The following is a 22936-nucleotide window of genomic DNA, read 5'->3' as shown; positions in this document are numbered from 1 at the left end:
GGTGGGGGCCGGCTGGGCCCAGCCTCGAGGGGCGGGGGTCGGCTCCAGCCTGGCCTCTCCTCGGCCCCTGGGTCCTGGTGCCGGGTTACACTTCCTCCCCCCTCGTGTCACCTCGCCTTCCCCGGGGTGTCATCTGTCTGGCGGCGTGTCCTTGGGGCAGTTCGGCCCCATCCCCCCGCCTGGCTTTGGGGGTTTCCTGCTGGGGAAGGGGTTGAAGGGGCAGCAGCCAGACGGAGAGAGACCCCCTAGGGGAAGGACGGGGAGAAGCAGCGACTGCGGAGAGCCTCCGGCTGCGGGTGAGTGTCCCCTGAACTGAGTGCTTGGTGGAAAGGCAGGGAGGACAGGGTCAGTGAGATCCGGGCTACCGAGTGGCCAAGTTTCTGGCCACCTTGACCCTTCCCGCTCCAACCCCTGACCCACATGGCTTGTGAGGCCACAAGCACTCCTCTTCCCCAAACCTGGCCCCAAGAGGCAGCAGTGAAGTAGGCTGGTAGTTGGTGAGCACCTGGTGCTTGTTGGCAGTGGTTGGAATGAGGTTATTACTGCACTGTGGCCCTGGTGATCAGCACAGACGGCCACTCTGGTGGGCAGTAAGTCTGGATTGGATCAGTGAACTATGGCCAGTGTATTGGCAACTTGCTTTTTAAAATGTTATTGGAAGACAGCCACATCTATGCATTTACATGTAAACTATGGCAGCTTTTGTGTGACAACCACAGGTCTGGCCCTTTAAGAAAAAGTTTGCCAACCCCCTTGGGATACTCCCCAATGCATGCTCCCCCTTACTCTACATGTGTCCTTCTCTTCCTGTCCCCCCACACCTGGGCACATTCCCTCCCTCCTCCCTCTGCAAACCACACACATCTGGCTCACATCTGCACTCTCCATACCTGGGAACATTACTTTGGGACTTGCTTACCTCTCATCTGGTCACTACTCCTCTCTCTGGCAAGAGAGGAAATGATTAGGACGGTAAGCATTTTGGACCCAACCGGGTAGCTGAGGGTTGAGGGAGGACCCTTACAACTCAAGTTTGTAAGTGAGCCCCACCCTAGGCCACAGGAGCAAGGTGGGTTAGCACAGCTTCTCTAGGCCCCGGAGTCTGCCTTGGCTTCTGAGAAGCTAAGCAGGCCAGTTCTGGACAGGGACTTCACTCCCCCTCTAGGCTGGTAACAGAGCTAGGGTTCCAGTGGAGTGTGGAGGAGAGCTGCCATGTGTCCCATTTCCTCCAAGCCCCAAGCCATGGCAGAAAAAATGGGAGCCATTTCCTTGGTTTCCTTTTACACATCTGAGTTCAGGGGTCCACTTCAGGGACCCATTTCAGGGGCAAGACGTCCTGGGTCTGAAAACCGAACTGCAGTCCTTCTGTATTGTCGCTAGGTGGCACTCTCGAGGTGTCAGCTCCTCCTCCTGAGCACTGGGCATTTCTGACACTTGCCGGCCTTTCACAGGTCCAATTTCACCCCAAAGGTGGTGGTTGCACCCACATTGAATCCCACCGGAACTAACCAGCTCTGTCTGCCTCCTGAAGCAGCTCATCAACTCCTTAAGACTAGTTCAGAACATTTTTACCCTGTTGGAAGGGGCCATCAGGAACCTCCTGCCGTTGTGATGACCTGCCTGCTTGTACTCCTGCCCCCAGGCACTCCTGACAGCAGGGGCTGTCTTGTTCTCTGGGCCACTCACCCTGACACAGGGCCTGGCACAGCAGAGAGGGCAGAAGGTGTTTGGTAGTGAATAATGTGTAAACAGGAGAGAGTGTTGCCATCACCAGCCACACAAGCATAGTTTGTCTAGTGAGTACTTTTTTAGTTTCCGGCTTCCCTAGTGAGGAGCCAGGATGTACCCTGAGGAGAAGGGTCAGTTCAGAGAGAGGAGTAGCTTCTTCTCATCTGACCTGGTTCTAGGTGGTGCCAGCATTCTAGGGGGTCTTTAGACAGGATTAGAGGCACGGAGGGGACACAAGAAGCACCAGAGAATGCTGCTTGTTTCCAGGTAGAGTTTTTGGGCATACCTGGCCCTTGTATGGTACTGGGAGCAGGCAGAGGCCAGAGACAAGGGATGGGGTGGGCTCTGGGACCTATTGCCTCTCTCACCTGGCCCCAACTCAGGCCATTCCAGGAGCCTCCCAGCCTAACTGGGAACAACGTGTGGCTATCCAAGGACCCCAGACAGAGGATTGGAGGGCTGCACCTGTTTTGGGGGGGGACAGCTGCATCTCCCCCTAAGCAGCTACTCCTGACAGCTAGAGATGATGTCAACAAGAGACTTCCACCTCAGTCCAAGGGGTGACATTGAATGGTGGATGGGATTCCTCATCCACTGCAGGTCCTAGGAAGAAGGTGGGCATTTCTGCTGACTATGGCTCATAGTGTTAGCAGTGTCCAGGCCAGTTTGTGCTCTTGATGTGACCCCAGAAAGGAGTCCTTTGCTGAATTCTCTCTCCGATGGGCTAGTACTGACATGCAGGTGCCATTTCCCTGCTTAGAACAGGCTCCAGAGTAAGACTGGCATCACTCACCGGGGTAATTACTGGTTTGGGTTCAATTTCCATTCAAAACAGTAATCCCAGCCTGAGCTGGGTGTCAGATCTGAAGGTTGATTATTAGTAACATTCGTCAACAGCCTCTCGCAGCTTCAGGCAATTACAGCTAATCTGCCATTCCTGCTCCCAGTTGTGCAAAACTACCAGCCTCTTCTCTGCCCGCCCCCTTCATTCCCCTCTCCCCTTCTTCTCTTTCCTGCCCTTAGCAGCCAACCTAAGGGAGGGCGGGTGATGGGAGCCTTATGAGTCACCGTCACCCCGGTGTGGGGGCCCATGTGCATGCTAGGCACCCGTGCCCTGCAACAGTCTTCATGTTGCAGAGTCTTGTGAAATCAGAATCTGATTCTATCAGAACAGAGAGGAATCCCTGCACTTGACCGACAGTCACCCATGTCTCCTGGCTCCCTGTCGTATGACGGATTTTCCACTGCATGGGGGTCCTTCCTGCCTCTGACTCAGTGTGTCCCTTCCCCCCAGGGCTGAGGCTAGGGTGAGGTTAGAGAGGTATGTACTTCAAGTGCAAAACTTAACGGACCTCCAAAAAGCTCAGTAGCCAAGCAGTTTTTTTAAATTGAAAATACAGACGTAGATATGCATGACAAAAATCAAATAATAAACACAGGATCCAACACTGAACTTGCAGGACCTGGTCTCCTGCTATACTGTAATGTCAGCCCTGTTTATCATGAACATTTTTGCTTTAATTTTGAGGTAAGTGTTATATCTCTTGACCACTGAGTTTTTTGGCACGACCCTAAATTCTGCACCCCAGGCAAGAGCCTCATTCCATTCACCCTAGTGCTGGCCTCAAAACCCTCACTTCTCACAGAGTCCTAACCCCTTGTTCCTCTCCCCTTCTCCCATCAGTTCTGTCTACTGCTCTGAGGAGGGACCCAGGGCAACAGGGGACCCAGAGGGCCCCTCCACGAGCTGTCCTTCCTGGATGCCTGTCTCTGCTCCATCCCTCTGGACCCTACTTCAGCCTTCAGACACCTCAAAGGGGGCCTGTGGTTGTCATGGTAACTGCCATGTCAACTGGAGAACAGAGCATGCTGGTCTTGCTCCACTCCTGTAATCATGTCCAGTCAGGTCTGAGTGAGTGCAGGCATGCCTGATGGTGTCCCTGACACACTGATCTAAAAGGAAGTTCAACATCACTAGATGTATGGAAGTGGAGAAAATTACATGTACCCGCATTCCTCCCAGGGAGAGGACAGCATGTGGCTGAAGGAAGACTGTGGTGATCTGTTTGTGACAGGGAGGTGAGACGCTGAAATAGACATGGATGCTTGCTAACCAGCCTTCTGCAGAGGGTAGGTCTCATTCACCGAAGGGCTTCTGTTCTGCTGAGCAGGGTCTCTCAGCGGGGGCACACCCATCACCAGAGAATGCCCTGTCCCTGTCTTCCCCCAGGCTGTGCTCTGCTAGTCTAAGGGGTAAACAAACATTTCAGAAAGACCAACATTGAAGGGGTGCCCAAGATGCCAAATCGTCGCTGGGACTTGAGGCATTGTCATGTCAAGGTCCAGGCCTATGTGACTTGGCCACTCGGTGTCCAGACGCCTGTCACAGCGGGGAGCCCGAGGGTCTCAGGAGGCATGCACCTCAGAAGCACCTCTGTCCTGCCTGTTCAACCCTGTGGTCTCCCTTCTCGGCACCTGCTGTACCACAGAGCCAGCTGGTCACCCAGTCTGACAGTAGTAGGTCACTCCTTTTTCCCCCATGGATAGGAATAGGTCTTTCCTATTCCTCCTATCCATGTTGCCACTTGCTGGGCAAGTCGGGTACATCACTTCCCTTCTCGGAGTTTTAGTTTCTTCTTCTGTGAAATAGCAAAAGTAGCATCCTCCTTGGAGGGTTGTGCTGGCCATTGAATGTACTAATGCAAAGCACAGTGACAGACTAGTTCTGGAAGACAGAACTGGAACCAAGGAAGTCATGTTTGGGCTTGAAGTGAGGAAGAAATGGCCGGTTGCAGAGGCAGAGGGGCCGCTCTGGGAAGAGCGGGCATCTGATGTTCAAAGTATGCATGAAGAGCTTTTATAATCACCCATCAATCTGCTTAGCTTTGAAACGGCTGCCTGGCCCAGGGAGCTGTGACCCTTGAGGGATGCAGTTTATGCAGCCCTGAGGTTCTCTTTGATCAGCCTTCCCCCAGTCCTCCTCTAGAGTGTCATGGCAAAAGCCTCAACCTCACGGGCCAGCCTCAAGGGGAAGGGCCTACTTGGAGGAAGCTGACTTTACCTACCTAAGTTGATAGGGTCACATTTTTTCTGGCCCACTTTCCCTGGTTTAGCTCTGTGGACCAGTGTAGACACCTGAGACCTTCTGTAGGAAGGAGGGAAGATGTGCTTGGGAAGGTGCTGGCCTAAGGGTCAGCTTTGAGATGCCCTTTGACTCTGACTAGAAGGTTCCATTCTGCCTGCAGCAGGACAAAAGACTCATGAAAGAGAGTTTACGGGAGATGGAGGGATGAGATCTCCAATCTCAGGTGCTTGTACACATGCACTCTCTCGCCTGGAAGCTGCCAGAATGCGGTGTGTCTGTGTACCTGCCCCTTGCTTGGGCTTCCCTGAGGCTAGTTGTGGAACTTTGAGGCATGTGTCCAAGTAGAGAGAACAGCAGACTGCATATTGGGAGTCCTGGTTTTGACCTTGGCTCTGACCCTTTCTCCCTTGAGCCAGATTTTCCATCTGTAATAGGGGAAGGGAGGGATGTGACACCCTTCTCGGTTGACAGTCTAAGATTCTTCTGTTTTCTGGAGGATGTAAGAGTGGATTCACTTTTGCATCTTCCTTCCCTGACCACTTACAGTCTCTTTGCTTGGCAGACTAGGGCCTAGGCCTCCAGGGTCCAGTTGGGGTGGAGTGAGCAATGTGCAGCTTTGCATCTGGGTATCACTTTTCCCTCAGAAATCTGAAATTGGATCCTGAATATTACTAATCATTGTTCCAAGCTCTCATTGAAAACCTGGGTATAATTTTTATAAGAGCATGGCCAAGGATGGACAAGAAAGGGGGAAAAGTGGGGCTGAAGGGAGGGCAGGGAGAGACAGAAAGTGATGTCATGTGGGAGTTAGAGTAAAGGCCTGGAAGGAGATGAGGCTGGCCGGGTAGGCAGGATCCTATTCTATCCTGAGGCAGTGGGGAGGGGGTCATGAGCTTAGCTCACTCTGCTGCCAATTGGAAGATGGATTTGAGAGGAGTAAGTTGGATGTAGATGCCATCCTGATGCCAAGATCCAGGCTACAGACAGGGAGGCCCCAACTCAGAAGTGGGTCTAGGGAAGGAGGGTACACAGAGCTGAAATGCTCAGTAGATAGAATCAGAAGTGCTTCTTAATTGTCTGGATTGGCAGAGGAAGATGGACAGGGAAAAATGGGAAGCTATGATGGTGCCTAGGAGGCTGAATGGTGTCACTCACAGGAATAGAATGTGTAGAATGAATGATCAGACTCACAGGAAGTGCAAAACTGCATACCTCAGTGTGAAGTGCTGGGGGGCATTCAGGATGCTGTGTACAGAGATGTGGTAGATTAGGGTTCAGAGTTTAGGAAAGGCCTGGGCCCACAATGCAGGCTTGGATATTCTCACTGTAAAGGTTGTGGGAGGTGAAGTCTTGGAGTGGATCATCCAGGTCCACTTGAAGTGGACAAGAGTCTGAGGATGCAGACCAGACTCCTGGAGAGGAGTCCCTAAAAGACATGATGTGTGCACCTTCTAGCACAAAATCTGAGTCCTAGTACAGGGCTGACCATAGAGAAGACAGCAGTGAATGTGTCCTCTGTTGTTCCTCCAGATAGGGCCTTTGTCCTCAGTGCACTTGGCTCTGCCTGGGTTGCTATAGTAACCCACAGATGCAGAGATGCCTGGCCTCTGCATTGCCATGGAAACCAGCAATTGGGTGTCCCTATGTGGCATGGCCACTGAGACCTTAAGATCCTGAGGGTTTGGGAGGGAGACAATGACCAGCAGAAGAGCTTCCATGTCCTAATTAATCAGTGATGGTGGCTATTAGTCTGACTGTTTCCACGGCGATGAAGAGAGATACCAAGTGGGCTTATGCTGGCTTCAGTATGGAACTGAATACAGGGGATTTCAACAAGCTCCATGTCTTCCTGTGCAGCCTGAGGCAGGGCCATTCCTCAAACTCACTCCATCCTCTGGCCACCATGGGGGCCAGGATGCCTTTGCCTTCTTTCTGGGTTTCTTTCTTTTGCCGAGACAGGGATTTTGTTCCCAGGAGGCACTCCCCGGCCCATGGGATCTCAGCATTCAAAGCAGCACAGGAAAGCTGGTCCCCTGAAACGGGGCCACCGAAGAGATCGGTAAGCACTCAACACCCCTGCCTTTAGCCCCTGGACTCCACCTACCCTCACTGACCTCACCCCTCTGCAGTTCCAAGGTCTCCCCCTTTCCTCTGGTGTGTTGCTCTCATCACCACATGGGGCCCCACAGCCCATTCCTTCAAGCCCCTCAGACTCTAGACAGGCAGTAAGGGAAGCTTTGTCACTCCAGGATCTCTGGGAATCCTCCCCCACAGGAGTGAGGGCCTCTCCCCCTTGCCTGCTGTCCTCTGGCCGCTCCTGCCCTCTGCCTCTTCTGGTGGAACCCTCCCTCCTGCTCTATCGGCTGCCCCCCTCCGCTCTCTGGGGTTTTATTCCCATGGCTCTGGTCATCACTGCCCTCGTCTGGACTGCCTACCTGCTGTCCTGGGCCCACAGAGTGAACACCCTGTGCAAGTTCCTCCAACCTGATCCATCACTTAACTCGCCTACTGAGGCAGCTGAGACCAGGGCACTGAAGGAGGCCTTGAGTGACGACCGTCTGTCTGGCCAGGCAGTGGGCAGGGATGATGAGGTAAGGCAGCAAGGGTGTGGAGAGTCACCCCTTCTTTTCCTCCTCAGGAGAACAACCAGGAGGAAGTACTGGAAGGAAGGAAGGGAGATCGCTCGGTGAGCTGTCAGGGGAGGAGGGAGCGCTGGCCCTGGGAAAGGGCCATCCATCATCTCCCTGCATAGAAAGGAGACTGTGCAGGGAGGTGGTGGGGGAGATGTGGATGGCTCCTCGGCCGTGGACTGGGGGGGTGTGTGCGAAATGGGGCTTAGGGGAGGGTGTGACTGCTAGACAAAGTCTTCACTTACTGTGGCTGTTGTGGCCTTCCTTCTCGGATCCTCCTGTGGTCCTTTTGCCTTGACTCTACCAGGCAGTACTCATGAGAAGACCCAGAGTTCTGGACTCTGTTCACCAACCTGTCCTGGGACTCTCAGCGAGGCCTTCTCAGAAAGGAGTCCTCTACATGTGGTCACACCATCGCCCAGGACCACTGAGGGTCTTAGAGCCTCCAGCCCCATTCCTTCCCATTGCTCAGATACTTAGGCTTGAAGACTACTGACCCCAGGCTGGTCTCCCCTGTCTTGCCTTCTGCAGTCAGGAAGTGGGTCTTTCCCAGGGCTCCTGACCAGGACCTCATTCGATGTTTTCAGATGTTGGGGTCCCAAGGACATATTTCTTGGTCCATGGAGATGGTCATAAACAGGTGCCCCATGAAGAAGGGGACCCAGCCCTGTGTACAGATGAGGCAAGATGATGGGATCCCATTCCCAGTTGCAGCATGGCTGCTGAGGGTCCCCAACACCTGGGAAACCTGCCTGCCCTCCCAAGGATCAGGCCAGATAAAAAGAGGGCATCTGGGCCTCTGGTTTGCCTCTTCATGGATGTTGGCCCTAGGTTTCTGATGGGGTTTGTGATGATGATGCCCTAAAAGGGGAAGCTCTGTGGAGAACTTCCTTTTCTACACACAGCCTCAAGCACGTTGACTTTTTAGCCTGAAGAAAATCTCATGAAGAGAAAGATGGTGGGAGGTGAGACCAGGTATACCACTTGAGCCTACTTGAGGATCTTGGGAAGGAGGAGGAGAAGGAGGGGTACAAGTAATGAATCCCAGAGGAACAACTCTGTTATGATGACTCTAATGAGGCTTGAAGACTTGATCTCATTTGTCTTCTGCAGCTGGTGCATTTTGAGTGATGTGAGCTGAGGAGAGTCTCCTCCCTGCACCCACTGTCAAGGCTGCAAGAGTCTTTGAGATCCTACATCCAACCCCTTGTTTAATAGGCAAAACCAAGATCTCAGATTTTGAACCAAGGTCACACTGCAAGTTCATGGTAGACTCAGAACTAGAATGCAGACCCCCTGCCCAGGGCTCCTTCTCTGCACTGTGGGTGAGGGAATAAACCTTGCTGTGTGAGAGTCAAGGGGCTTCCTGGGAGTCAGTGGTCCTTTGGCTATAACCTTACTTATGTGAATGGAGGCTCTGAGCATAGTGTAGGCTATGTATCTACAGCTGATGGCTGATTGGCTGGCAGGGGCTCTTGGCCATGCTGGGTTTCTGGGTTGGCTCATTTCTGGAGTTCAGCACTTGTTTACTTCCCCCAGGGCTCCCAGCACCACTCTGGCTCTTCTATGTTGAAAGGTTCTGTCAGTGTCCCTTAATGTCAGGCAAAACTGCATAATTCAAGATGGTGACTCATCCTATGTGGGCACACAGGGATGTAAGTAGATGGACAAGGTAGAGGAGGAATCAGGCAGCCTCATGATTGAGGACTGACTTATAGGGGCCTATCCTCACAGGTTGGGAATAGTCATAATTAACGGCAAAGTTGGGCAACACCCTTGGGTCCGCTTCCACTCTGGGAGCTTTTCCGTCCTCTCAATAAATCTTACTTTCTAAAAAAAAAAAAAAACCAAAAACACAAAAAAACCCCAGCAAAGTTAGGTGATTCAGCCACTCCCACTCAGGGATACAGAAAAGCAAGATAACCTTGGCTCTTAGCTCACTGTGTTTTTATCTTAGATTTTACCGCCATTCTGGGAGCTTCCATGTCTATGAGGACAGTGTCTCTGTACCTCAACCTCTGAGTTCCCTGTTGACTTCAACCTGTCGAATGTCATCTCCATTTCATCCATATTACTCGCATCTTGTCATCATTTGAAACTGTTCCACCTCTGAAATCTTACTCACTTTGTACTTCCTATGCATTCTGTCTTCTTTACCTCCACTGTGTCTATTCATAGAGATCTTCAGGCCCCTGAGTCCTAGTTTTTCTCCTCACTCTGAATCAACTCCTTTTCCTCTCCCATCTGGACCTTATCGCCTGTCACTTCAGCTGCATACCATTCACCACCTGGCCCCTTAGTCTCCCACCCCCGTCTTAGAACTTGGTAACTACTGCCTTCTCTAGTTTAGAGAGGTAGTTTAGAGGAGTGGGGGAATTCCTTCATGAATTGATACCAGTACAAATTCATGGTCTACAGCATTCACTGAGCCCCCAGCAATGCCCAGTAGTCCTGTAGTCTAGGCCTACATCAGTTCCTCTACAAATATTTCAAAGGTCACACATTACCGTCTACAGTAAATCATTAGAAAGATTAAAAAACATTTTGGGGGGATATAATTCATATACCATACAATTTGCCTATTATAGTGTAACATTTAATAATTTTAAGTTGTGTGATCATCACTGTGATTTTAGGACATTTTTATTACCCCTTGCCAAAAAACCCATCTTCACTTTCTTGATGATGTCCTTTGCAACACAAAAGTTTAATTTTTATAAAGTCTAATTTATCTATTTTTCTTTTGTTGTTTGTACTTTTGTATCATATGTAAGAAATCAAAACCTAATTCCAGGTTACAAAGATTTATGCCTATGTTTTCTTCGAAGTGTTTTGTAGTTTTAGCTCTTACATTTACATCTTTGATTCATTTTGAGTTAACTATAGTATTGGTGTGAGGTAGGGGTCCCAGATCATTCTTTTGCTTATGGGTATTCAGTTGTCCCGAACCAATTGATGGAAAAACCATTCTTTTTGCCACTTAATGGTCTTGGCATCCTGCTGAAAGGCAAATGACTGTAAATGCGAGTTTATTTCTGTAGTCTTAATTCTACTGCATTGATCTATATGCCTGTTTTTATACCAACACCACACTGTCTTACTTATTGGAGCTTTGTAGTAAGTTTTGAAATCAGAAAGTGTAAGTTCTTGTACTTTATTCTATTTCAAGGTTGTTTAGCTATTCTGTGTCCCTTAACTTTTTCTCATAAATTTTAGGGCCAATTTGTCAATTTCTGTAAAGAAGCCAGTCAGTATTCTGATGGAGATTATATTGAATCGGATCACTTTGGAGAGTATTGCCATCTTAGCAATATATAATCTTCTGATCCATAAACACAGGATGTCTTCTTAGTTATTTAGGTTGTCTTTAATTTCTCTCAAAGAAGTTTGTAGTCTTCAGGATACAATCTTGCACTTTTAAAAAATTTATTCTGCTGTATTTTATTTTTCTTGATGCTCTTGCAAATTGAATTCTTTTCTGAATTTCATTTTTGGAGTGTTCATTGCAAGTATATACAAATATAGCTGATTTTGTATATTGATTTTGTTGCCTGCAAACTTACTGAATTTATTTATTAGTTCCAATAGTTTTTTCATGGATAATTTAGATTTTCTTTATACACGATCATATCATCTGTGAAGATTAAAAGTCTTACTTGTTCCTTTCTAATCTGGATGCCTTTTGTTTCATTTTTTGACTAATCATCTTGGCTAAAACTTCCGGTATGCTTTTGAATACAGTTGTCTAGAATGAGCATCCTTGTCTTGATCTTAGGAGAGAATGCATTCGCTGTTTCACATTTAAGTATGATGTTACTTGTAGGTTTTCATAGATTCCCTTCATCAGGTTGAGAAAATTCGCTTCTGTTCCTACTTGGTTGAGTATTTTCTATTTTTATCATGAAAAGATGTTAGATTTTGTCAAATACTTTTCTACATCTATCAAGACGATTATGTGGGTTTTGTCCATTTAATTTATATTATAGATTTTTGACTGATAAGTCAACTTAACATTCCTGGGAAAAATTCCACTTGATCAAGATGTATAATCTTGATGAGGTTAGATTCCATTTGTGTGGATTTTTGTTGTTTTCAGTGAGGAAAGGAAATATTTTACATGTACCTACATATTTACTATTTCCAGTGTTCTTCATATGTACGAGTATATTCAGATTATTATTAAATGTTATTTTTCCTTTTTCCTGAAGACCTTACCTTAACATTTTTTGTAGTCTCATCTGCTGATGATGAATTCTCTTAGTTTTTGCTTGTGTGGAAGTGTTTATTTTGTCTTCATTTTTGAAAGACACTTTAGTCAGAAATAGAAGTAAAATTGACAGTTTTCTTTTTCTTTCAGTACTTTAAAGATGTTGCTACCATCCTCTGCATTGTTTCTGACAAGAAGTGTCCTGCTGTTATTTTCTTTGTTCCTCTGTTTGTGGTGTCTGCCCCAACTCCTTTTTTCTGGCTACCTTTAAGATTTTCTCTGTATCATTGGTTGTCAGCAATTTGATTATGAGGTGTCTTATAGTTTTCTTCATGTTGTTCATAGTTTTCTTCATGTTCTTCTGCTTGTGGTCTTTTGGGGTTCTTTTAGGATCCATGGGTATATGGTTTTTAACAAATTTGAAAAAAATTTTGGACATTATTTCTTCTGATATTGTTTCTGCCTTTTTGCCTGGAACTTCAAGTACATTTGTGTTGGCTTGCTTGATACTGTTTTCATTTCTTTCCCCCATGTGTTTTATTTTGAAAAATTTCTACCTGTATCTTTGATTTTACTAATCTTTTCTTTGCAGTGTTTAATTCCATGAAGTACATTTTTTATTTTAGGTATTATGTTTTTCATCTCTAGAAGCTTGATTTGCATCTTAATTATATCTCCCATTTCTCTCATAATAGTCATATTTTCCTCTACCTTTTTTTTTTACATGGAGTACATTTATAATAGCTCTTAGCATTCTTGTCTCTAGTTCTATAATCTGTGTCATTTCTAGGTATGTTCCTACTTGTTCTGTTTTTACCCATAACACTTCTAATACTAAATGTGTGGGTGTTTTCTACACCAACAACCAATTTGGCAACTCTCTGGATGCCAACTGGGTGTCCTACAATTCAGTTCAATTTTGGCACTAGCTAAGTGGTGTGAACATAGACTCCACAGGTTAAGGGCTCAGTCCCACCAGCCTACCCCTATTTCAGAAGCTATTCATAAGTCCCAGGTTGTCACCTATGCTTCTGGCCAACTGGCTATAAATTGGGGGTTTATATGACCCCCTTCTCAGGTATGAAAATGTGCTAGAACAGCTCACAGAACTCTGGAAAATGCTTTGTTTACCATTTACTGATTTATTTAAAAGGGTTCAATTCAGGAGCAGCCAAAGGGAAGAGATGCACAGGGCGGGGAATGGAAGGGGTGGAGCTAACACGTCTTCTCCAGATATATCATCCTCTCAGCACCCTGATGTGTTCACCTACCCGGAAGCTAGAGGCATATTGATGAAGTCACTGGTCATTGGTGACTGACCTCAATCTCCAGTCCTTCTCTTCTCTCTAGTGGTCTTGGGTAGGGCTGAAAGTTCTAACCCTCTAATGACATGGTTGGTTGCTCTGGCAGTCGACCTGCATGCTGAAGCTATCTAGAGGCCCACCAAGAGTCACCTCATTAGCATGGACCCAGGTATGGTTGAAAGGGGCTTATTTTGAATAAAAGAGATGCTCCTATCACTCAAGAAATTCCAAAGGGTTTAGAAGCTCTGTGGCACCCCTGGTATATTTGGACAAAGACCAAATATACCAGGGGTGCCACAAAAAAATATATATATGCATTTTAAGAGATGTTCACCATAATTAGAAGTGTCTGGATGCTGATGGTTACCACTTTGAGCACATCCTATAATTGCAGAAGTCAGATGTGACTTATATTCATCTTATTGAGCATTACAATTTTAATACAGTTTTTTCCTTTCTTAAAATGTGTATACTTTTTTTTAGCACCTTCAGTATATTTCTAACTGGGTATGGTGGCTCATGCCTGCAATCCCAGCACTTTGGGAGGCTGGGGTGGGAGGATTGTTTGAGGTCAAGAGTTTAAGACTAGCCTGGGCAACATAGTAAGACTCCATATCTACAAAAAAATGATAAAATTAGCCAGATGTGGTGGCATGTGCTTGTAGTCCCAGCTACTCAGGAGACTGAGGCGGGATGATCACTGGAGTCCAGGAACTTGAGTCTGCAATGATTGTGTCACTGCACTCTAGTTTGGGCAATATATAACTGTATTATACTAGTGATTGATTTTCCTTCTGGATATGGGTCCCAGTTTTCTCCTTATTTGCATGCCTGGATAATTTTTTATTAAATGACATATGTAAATTTTACATTGTTGGACTTTGCATTGTTCCTTTAAATAGTTAATGTTAGACTTTGTTCTGACACACAATTAAGTTACAATCTGAGTATCTCTAATCTGAAAATCTGAAGTGCTCCAAAATCTGAAACTTTTTGAGTGCCAACATGATGATCAAAGGAAATGGCTATTGAGGTACTTTGGATTTTATGCTTTTTGGATTAGCAATACTGAACCAGCAAGTATAATGCAAATTTGAAAAATCTGAAACACTTCTGGTCCCAAGCATTTTGGATAAGAGATACTCAAGCTGTACTTGGAATCAGTTGACTCCTTCTGGGGTTTTCTTTTAAGTTTTGTTAGGACAGGTCCAGAGCAGCCTTCAGACGAGGGCTAACTGCTGAAAAGTGTTCTGAGGATTCTGCCTGATGTCCTGTCTATTAGGTGGTCTTTCTACTCTGACTGGTAGGAACACAAAGCTAAGTTAACAGCATTTTGTGAATTTCTGGCCTGCTCCTCTCTGGTGATTTGTTCCCCAGGCTAAAAAATACAGATCAGTATTTTTGTCACGTGCACGTGCAGATCACTATTCAGCCAAGGATTCGAGGGAAGCCCTCTCCAGGCCTCTGAAGCACACTTGTGCATACTCTCTTTCTCTTTCTCATTCTCTCACTCTCTTGCTCTCTAGTTCTTTCCTGGAAACTATTTATGGTCAGTAATTTGGGGCAGTCTTGGGGCTCACCTTGTTTGCTTTCTTTCCTTGGGGATCATTGTCCTGCACTGTCTTTTGTCTGATGTCTAAAAACTCTGGTCCATCTATTTCACCTGGCTTTTAAATGTTAAGGCAGAAAATCAAATCTAGGCCCTGTTACTCTATTGTAACTGAAAGCTGGTCTCACCTTAGTTTTACGCTCACTGACTTAGGTGCCTGCACTCCACCCCCAAGTGGATATCACGCGGACCTAAAGTCCAATGTGTCCAAACCAACATCTCTACTCTCCAATTTGTCCATCCTCTTATATTTTCTGCTTCCTGGGAGCAGCCCAGCTCCAAATCTTAAAGGCCACCTTGACCTCTCCTTCACCTGTCTCTGATATTTAAATTAAATCCTCTCTGCTTCCTGTTCTTGGTTGTTCTCAACTTTGTGCATCTCTTTCTATCTCTCTGGCCACCAGGTCAGTTTAGACCCTTAGACCATTTTCTAAGTTACTGAACTGCCTCTTCTCCTCCAACTTGTCTTACTCCAATCTGTCAGCCACAGTGAAGCCTGAGTCCTTTTTCCAGTGCATGGATATGATTATGTTATCCCCCACTTTGCATTTTTCAGTGGCTTCTCTAAAGTTTTAGTATAGACTCCAGCATCCCTAGTGGAGACCAAAGGCTCTTTACTATCTGGTTCCTGACATGTTCTCCAGCATCCTCTTCTTTCCTGCGTCTTCCTGACCCTACCTGCACCACCCCTCCACAGTCGTGTGCTCTCTTCCATTTCTGAGCTTCATCTGTACCTCCTTCTAAATGTAGTGCTCTTCCCTGTCTTCACCGGGCAAAATTCTCATCAGCCTTCAGGAGTTGGTATCACTACCTCCAAGAAGCCTACTTAGATGTCCTCAGTCATATGCAGGGTTAAACTCCATCACAAGTCTTAGTAAATTTACTGCAACCATGTCTTTCTTGGCTGTGTTCCCTCAGTGGAGCATCGTTCACAGAGTAGATGCTCAGTGTAAAGTGCATTGAATGAATGAAAGCTTGGTATGAAGACAGCATGGCTGGAGGAAATAAGGAGACCCAAGGCCAACTGCCCTCCAGTGGCCTGAGTGCCCCAAGGCTATGAGCCCATAGCAGAAGGGCTCTGTGAAGCCAGGCTTCCCCCAGATTTGAGCAGGATTGGGCATGAGGGTGTGTACTTTTTCCTTGCTCTACCTGTGCAGGTGCTAGACTGAAGTGAGCCTTTCTGTTACTGCATTTATGCTTTCTGCTTCAGGGGGACCCCTGAAGAGTCAACCAGGCTTGCATGGAGCCTGAGCCCCAGGAAGAGTTCTTGGTGGCTGGGCTTTAGGCTTCTCAGCAGAGCCATCTTCTGCATGTGGATTACAAATTGTGCCACAAAGAGCCTACTGCATCAAAGGACATTCTTGAAAAGAGGTTTTAGAACAGGATGTGATGACTGTGACATGGCAACATGCAATATATCGTCACCATGAAGGGTCCAATTTGCTCTTTATTTAAAAAATTATTTATATACTTTACTATCATTTGATTATAAGCTGCATGAAGAAGGGCCATATGGTGTCTGTCTTTTTCATTGTTGTGTCCTCAGCTTACGGTGCAGGTACACGGTAAGCACTCAATAAATACTTGCTAAATGAATAATGGCCCACATTTATTGAGGACTTACAATATATTACACATGGTTCTAAGCCATTTACACATATTAACTCATTTAGCAATCATAATCGCCCCTATGAGGTAGGTGCTATTATTCTCATTTTTCAGATGAAGAAACTAAGACATAGAGTGCCTAAGGTCATATAGTTAATAAGTGCAGAGGCAGGTTTTCAAAGACTTCACCCATAGGCCGGCACAGTAGCTCACACCTGTAATCTCAGCACTTTGGGAAGCCAAGGCAGAAGGACTGCTTGAGACCAGGAGTTTGAGACAAGCCTGGGCAATATCAATATAGCGAGTGGCACACACCTGTAGTCCCAGCTACTTGGGAGGCTGAGGCTGAAGGATCACCGGCGCTCAGGAAGCTGAGGCTGTGATGAGCAGTGATCGTGCCACTGCACTGCACCCTGGGCAACAGATCAAGTCTTTTTTTGGTTTTTGTTTTTGAGTCAGGGTCTCACTCACTCACCCAGGCTAGAATGCAGTGGCGTGATCATGACGATCACAGTTCACAGCAGCATTGACCTCCTGGGCTCAGGTGATCCTTCCACCTCAGTATCCCAAGTAGCTGGGAATACAGGTGCATGACACTATGCATGGCTAATTTTTTGATATGTTGTAGAGACGAGGTTTTGCTATGTTGCCCAGGGTAGTCTCAAACTCCTGGGCTTAAGCAATCTGCCTGCCTCGGCCTCTCAAAGTGCTGGTATTGCAGGTGTGAGCCACAGCGCCCAGCAAGAATATGAACTTTTAAATAGCTCCCAGGTGATTCTGATATCCTGGCAGATTTGGAACCACTGGCCAAGGCCCAAGTAAGAGGCAATGGATACTTTTCGGAAAAGAAGTGGTAGCCTCTTGCCCAGGTCAACTTCTCCACACATTTTAGAACCATGGTAGCATCATGTGGCATGTATTGATATAAATATATACTATACTCATAAAACCACACTAAAAAAATTTTAAGAATACATGTTCATTGTGGTAAATTTGAAATACTTAAAACAATATAAGGAAGAAAAATAAGATTACCTATAATCTCAACACCCAGAGGTAACGCCTGTTGACATTTTGATTAATTTTCCTTCTTTAACCTTTTACTGAAGTATAGTATACATAAAAATGCACAAATTATACATGAACAGCTTATAGTGAATTTGTCAGCTGAGCACAGTCGTATTAACATCCCCTAGACCAAGAAGTAGAACATTGCCAGCACCTAGCAGCCTCCTTGAGCACTTTTCTGGTAACTGTACCTTCCCGAAGTAGTTATCCTGACTTCTAACATAATAGATTATTTTGCCAGGTATTTAAATGGAATTAAATGTTTGACAGGTATTTAAACGGAATAATTCGTGATGCATTTTTTGAATCTGGCTATTTTGCTCAAAATCATATTTGTGAGATTCGTCTACATTAGGCATATAGTTATGCAGCAGTTCATTTATTGTTGCTGTATAGTATTCAATTGTGTGACTGCCCCACAATTTGTATATCTGGTCTGTTGTTGATGGGCATTTGGGACGTTTAAAGTATTTGGCAATTATGAATAGTGCTGCTACAAACATTCTTTAGTGCTGCTACAAACATTCATATATATATCTTTTGGTACATGTGAGTGTGCATTTCCGTGGGGCAGGTATCTAGGGGTGGAATTGCTAAGTCTATGTTCAGGTCTGCTCTATGCTGCTGAGCAGTTTTCCAGAATGGTTCTATCAATACACTTTCATTGGCAGTATATGGATCCTGGTTGCTCCATATCCCCACCAAAACTTGCTCTTTTCTGTCTTTTTATTGTAGCCATTCTGTGATTGTGTAGTGCATAGAATTGTGGTTTTACTTTGCATGTCTCTGGTGAATAATGAACTTGAGCATGTTTTCATTTATGCGTTTCTTTTTCATCTTTTACTTATGTACCCACTGCTTGTAACCCATAGTTCATAAAAAGAAAGAAAGAAAGAAAGAAAGAAAGAAAGAAAGAAAGAAAGAAAGAAAGAAAGAAAGAAAGAAAGAAAGAAAGAAAGAAAAAAGAAAGAGAAAGAATAAAGCCAAAAAGCTGCTTCCATAAAGCAAAAAGCATACTGGTAAAAGTACTGTTTTATTTTTCCTTTCAGTCAAGTCTGTCTCTTAAAAATTATATCTAATTTAACAATATGGGAAAACATGTTACATGAAAAATTTAAATGACAAAACAGCTTATACAATTTGTTAAGATATATGCACACACATATATAATTGCCACTTGCAAACAAACTTGTACTGCATATGTTTTCAGGTAATACCCCAGATTTTTTCAAAATAGCACCTAACAAGAATTTAAACTCATTTTTTTAAACAATTAACAACATCCTGCAGTGACAAAAAACTACCCAGTGCTTGTAACCCGTAGTTCATAGAAAGAAAGAAAGAAAGAAAGAAAGAAAAAAAGAAAGAAAGAAAGAAAGAAAGAAAGAAAGAAAGAAAGAAAGAAAGAAAGAAAGAAAGAAAGAAAGAAAGAAAGAATTGTAGCAGCAGAATTATTAATATCTAATCAGAAGGCCTAAGGAAAACGCATGTTCTGCTGTTATTCTGTCTCTTGGCTCTTTCTACCTGTGACTTTGTCCAACTACTGAACTTTTACTTGTTCCATCAACAGCATTTGCAGCTCTTGGGGGACGCAATTTTAGGAGACGTTGCATAGATGTTTTCTTAAAAAAGGCCATTAGGAAAAGGGAAAAACTTAAACGCAGGATAAGGAGGTGACTGGTTGTTGTTGTTACAGCAGGAACTGTAGGGAAAGGAGCCTAGGGAGTGGGTTGTGACCATTGTAGAGTAGATTCTAAAAATAAGGTTATTTTTAAATTTGCTTTGTGGTAGTGTTTTTTTGTCACTGCAGGATGTTGTTAATTGTTTTAAAAAATGAGTTTAAATTCTTGTTAGGTGCTATTTTGAAAAAATCTTGGGCATTACCTGAAAACATATGCAGTATGAGTTTGTTTGCAAGTGGCAATTATATATGTGTGAGCATATATCTTAACAAATTGTATAAGCTGTTTTGTCATTTAAATTTTTCATGTAACATGTTTTCCCATATTGTTAAATACTATTGGACAAATATTGTTTTTAGTAGCTATATAGTTGTTCTTCTTTTGGGTTTATTGAAATTTATTTAGCCATTACCTTATTGTGGTTATCTGCACTATTTCTAAATTAATGATGAACATTTTTGTACATAGTTCTCCATGCTCTTATGAATACTTTCTTGGAATAGCTTCAGAGAAATGAAATTAATGTCTCAAAAAGGATCAATCTCTTTAAAATATTCACACTATCACATTTTCTTCCAAAGGCTATCAATCGACTCTCTCGACCAGCAGTATATGAGATGCCTTCCTCACTGTTATTGGCCAGCTCTTAGCATTCACTTTGATTACACTGTCTCATGGCATATGGATGACTGTGATTTTTATTTAATAAACTCTGTATCGGCTTCTAGATTTAGGAATGTGCTTTGCCACTCCCCACACATGATTAGAAGAATATCCTCTCACACTTTCTATGTATAGTTTTCTTGTTTTCTTTTTCACAATAAATCTTTCATCCATCTGGTATTTGTTTTTATATAGGACATGAAATAGGGATACAATTTTTTTTTTTTGCTGCAAATAGATAGCAAATTGATCTCTAAGCTGCTTACTAAATAAACCAACATTTCTTCAATGTTTTGAAAGTCTATCTTTATCCCAAACCAATTTTTTCTGTATACATGGGCCTATTTCTGCACTGCATTGGTCCTTTTGGTCATGCTTACATCAATACCACTGTTTTTGGTACATATTCCTAGTACAGATGAAGATTATTACAAATTCAGTATTACAAATTCATGGAAAGTGCCTCCTCATTCTTTTCCTGTTACAAAATCTTCTTGGCTATTTTGGAAAATTGGCTTATTTTTTCAAACGAATTTTGGAATACATTTGTCCAGTCAAAAAAAAATCCTGCTGTACTTGTAGTTAGAATGGGATCAAAGCTATACACTTGTTTGACAAAATTATAATATCCTGCAGGAATGGAGGGTGCATCTCCTTTTATCAAGGTATTTGAATAGATCAAAATTTATAGTTTGTTATTAGAATTTTAGTTTGTTTTCATGTATGTCCAAGACATGTCTTGTGAAGGGGAAGCTCCCCTAGATATGTTATTTTTTCTATTGCTTTTGTGTACGGGATCCTTTTTATTATATTTTTTCACTGGTTTCTGATATGTAGGAAAACGATTTTTTAATGGATGATTATTCTGTATTCATCAACTCCACTGACCTGCTTACTAATTCTAATAATTTTTCAGTTAATTTTCTTAGATTTTGGTAAGTGTACAGTTGGATATGCAAATAATGATCAGTTTATCTTCTCCTTTCTACTGCAAAAAAAAAATTATAACACATTGGCTAGAACTTAAAAAGCAATGTTTAGTTATATCTGAAATATTCTTTATCATATTAAGTAAACATACTTCTATTCCTAGCTTTTCTTTTTCTTTTGAGTTGGCGTCTCACTCTGTTGTCCAGCCTGGAGTGCAGGGGTGTGATCATGGCTCACCACAGCCTTGACCTCCTGGGTAGGTCCTTGGCCTCCCAAGTAGCTGGGACTACAGACATGTGCCACCACACCTGGCTAATTTTTTGTTTTTGAGTAGAGACAAGATGTCGCTATGTTGCCCAGGCTCAACATACCTGGACTCAAGCAACCTTCCTGCCTTGGCCTCCCAAAGTGCTGAGATTACAGGCATGAGCCACTGCACCTGACTGATATTCCTAGCTTACTAAGCAATTTCTTTTAATCAGAAATTAATGCTAATTTTTATCCACAACTTTTTTGGTATCTGTTAAAAACATGTGGTATTTATTATTAGGCTTATTAATGTGATAAATTATTAAATAAAGTTACTAATATCAAACCACCTTTCCGTGTGTGGAATAAACTCTATATGGTGCATGCTGTATTTTTCATTCAACTTACTTCTAGATTTGATTCGTTCATATTTTATTTAGGATTTTAAATATATTTTAATTAAGTGAAGCTTTTATATACTGTAATGGAGTTTTTGGTTTGGGGGAGTAATATTTTTATATCAGGGTTTAATTAACTTTGTACAGTTAGCTGACTGCATTCCTTCTTTTTTGTGCATTCCTCCAACTCAATAACTATTTTTGAAAATTTGAAAGAACTTGCCTCCAAATTCATCTTGGTATCTTGATCTAATACCTTTCTTGTTTCAAGTTATTTAACAATATTTTCAGTTCTCCTATGGTTATTAATATAATCAACTTTTCTTCTTAATTTTAAATTAGAGATTTATATTTGTATATAACGGTCATTGTTGAGATTTTTAATTTATTAGTCTAGAAATATAATAATATTCAGATGTATACAGTCTCTTCTGTATCTGTGAGTACAGCCTCTTCTCAAAGGTTTGACTTTTTTATGATCTCTGGCAATCCACATGCCCCTCCTTGGGTCTGAGCAGAGGCAGGAGCCAGGCTGTGTGTGTATGACGTGTATGTGTATGAGTATGTGTTTGGTTGTGTGGTTGTGGGCATGGAGGTAGGGAGTAGTTGTGGGGACTAATCACCCCATGTGCATCTCCACAAATGGAGATGCATATGTGTGAGCCTGTGGACACGTCCTCACCTGCGTGCCATGTTGTTGTGTCCCAGCTTGGATGTCTAATCTGGCATAGCTCTGTATGCACCTGTGTGTGTGTCCTGACATATGTTTGTGTATATGTGTCCCTCCATAAATGTGTCAGCATGCATGCATGTGTGGTCTCTGCAGCCATGTAGATTTCTACTTTGTGTGGATATTTTGTCTATGTTCCTGTATGTACTGTATTCATGTTCACACATGCATAAATGTATGTGCCTGTGTAAATGTCACTGGAAGCACACCTTATGTACACCTGGCTAAGGGGATAGCAGAACTGTTCAGCAGAGCCTTGGTACTTATGTGGCTTATTCTCTACCATCTCAAAGGACCAGCTCTCAAAGGGCCAGAAGGTGAAGAGGAGGCAGGCTTGGACAAGGCAGACTGTGGGAGGGAAGGGGATTCCTCCTGCTGATTATGGTTTCATTTTTGAAATCTTTCATGGAGAGCCTGACCTGGTCTAGAGTCAATGTGTCAGAACTACAAGGGTCAGAGTGTAGCCTCACCCTCACTGAGTGCTTGAGGACACTGACTCCAGAGGGTTGGGACTTGCCCTAGGCCACAGTGTGAGTCATGGCCAAGCTGAGTCTGTAACCCATGCTTAGTTACCCAACCTAAACTAGACAGAGAGAAGGGCTTGTTGTAATTAATCAGTCAGGGGAGCCAACTGCGGTTGCCATGGAAATCTGAAGGCAGCATCTTCTGGGAGAACCAAGATGTGGAGTCCAGAGAGAACAGGCTTCACTAAGATGGGGCCATTCTCTGTTGGCCTGTCTCCAGGTCTGAAGAGGGAGGTGCACACTTCATCCTCACTCTGTAAGGCCTCGGCCATTATTCTAGATTATTGCTGGGTGGCGAATGAGTGATGTGCCATTGAGATGACTTCCATGATCCTCCCATCATAGGCCCCAGAGCCCAGCCAGCATCAGCTGCACACTGGCATCTTCTTGCTCAGATGGTGGGCTGGGCCCAGGAGGGAGACTCTCATGTAGGCCACAAAGACTCTGGGTGATGGGAGCAGAGACAGACCCCTCACCCCAGGACCCATCCTTGCTGCTAATGGACTGGGGGTGGAGGGCAA

The 22936-nt window shown here is 44.3% G+C and overlaps 1 protein-coding gene across 2 annotated transcripts in view; it reads left to right on the top strand.

Moving 5' to 3' along the window:
• TUB (tubby bipartite transcription factor) overlaps nucleotides 1–22936 on the top strand; it is an 87732-nt gene that overhangs the window by 16143 nt on the left and 48653 nt on the right. The window contains exons 1-2 of one of the 2 annotated variants that reach the window (XM_021714786.1): nucleotides 6690–6872; nucleotides 7452–7499. The exons of the other annotated variant lie outside the window; for it this stretch is intronic. Coding sequence (XP_021570461.1) covers nucleotides 6805–6872; nucleotides 7452–7499 — 116 coding nt within the window. The 5' untranslated portion in view covers nucleotides 6690–6804. Of the gene's footprint in view, nucleotides 1–6689; nucleotides 6873–7451; nucleotides 7500–22936 lie in introns of those variants that run through there. 2 annotated transcript variants of the gene reach the window in all.

Source organism: Carlito syrichta, unplaced genomic scaffold, assembly GCF_000164805.1.
Source record: "Carlito syrichta isolate Samal-C Ts95f unplaced genomic scaffold, Tarsius_syrichta-2.0.1 Scaffold305775, whole genome shotgun sequence".
Lineage (NCBI taxonomy): Eukaryota > Metazoa > Chordata > Mammalia > Primates > Tarsiidae > Carlito > Carlito syrichta.
The sequence above is the reverse complement of the archived record's forward strand: the minus strand, read 5'-3'. Positions and strand labels throughout refer to the sequence as shown.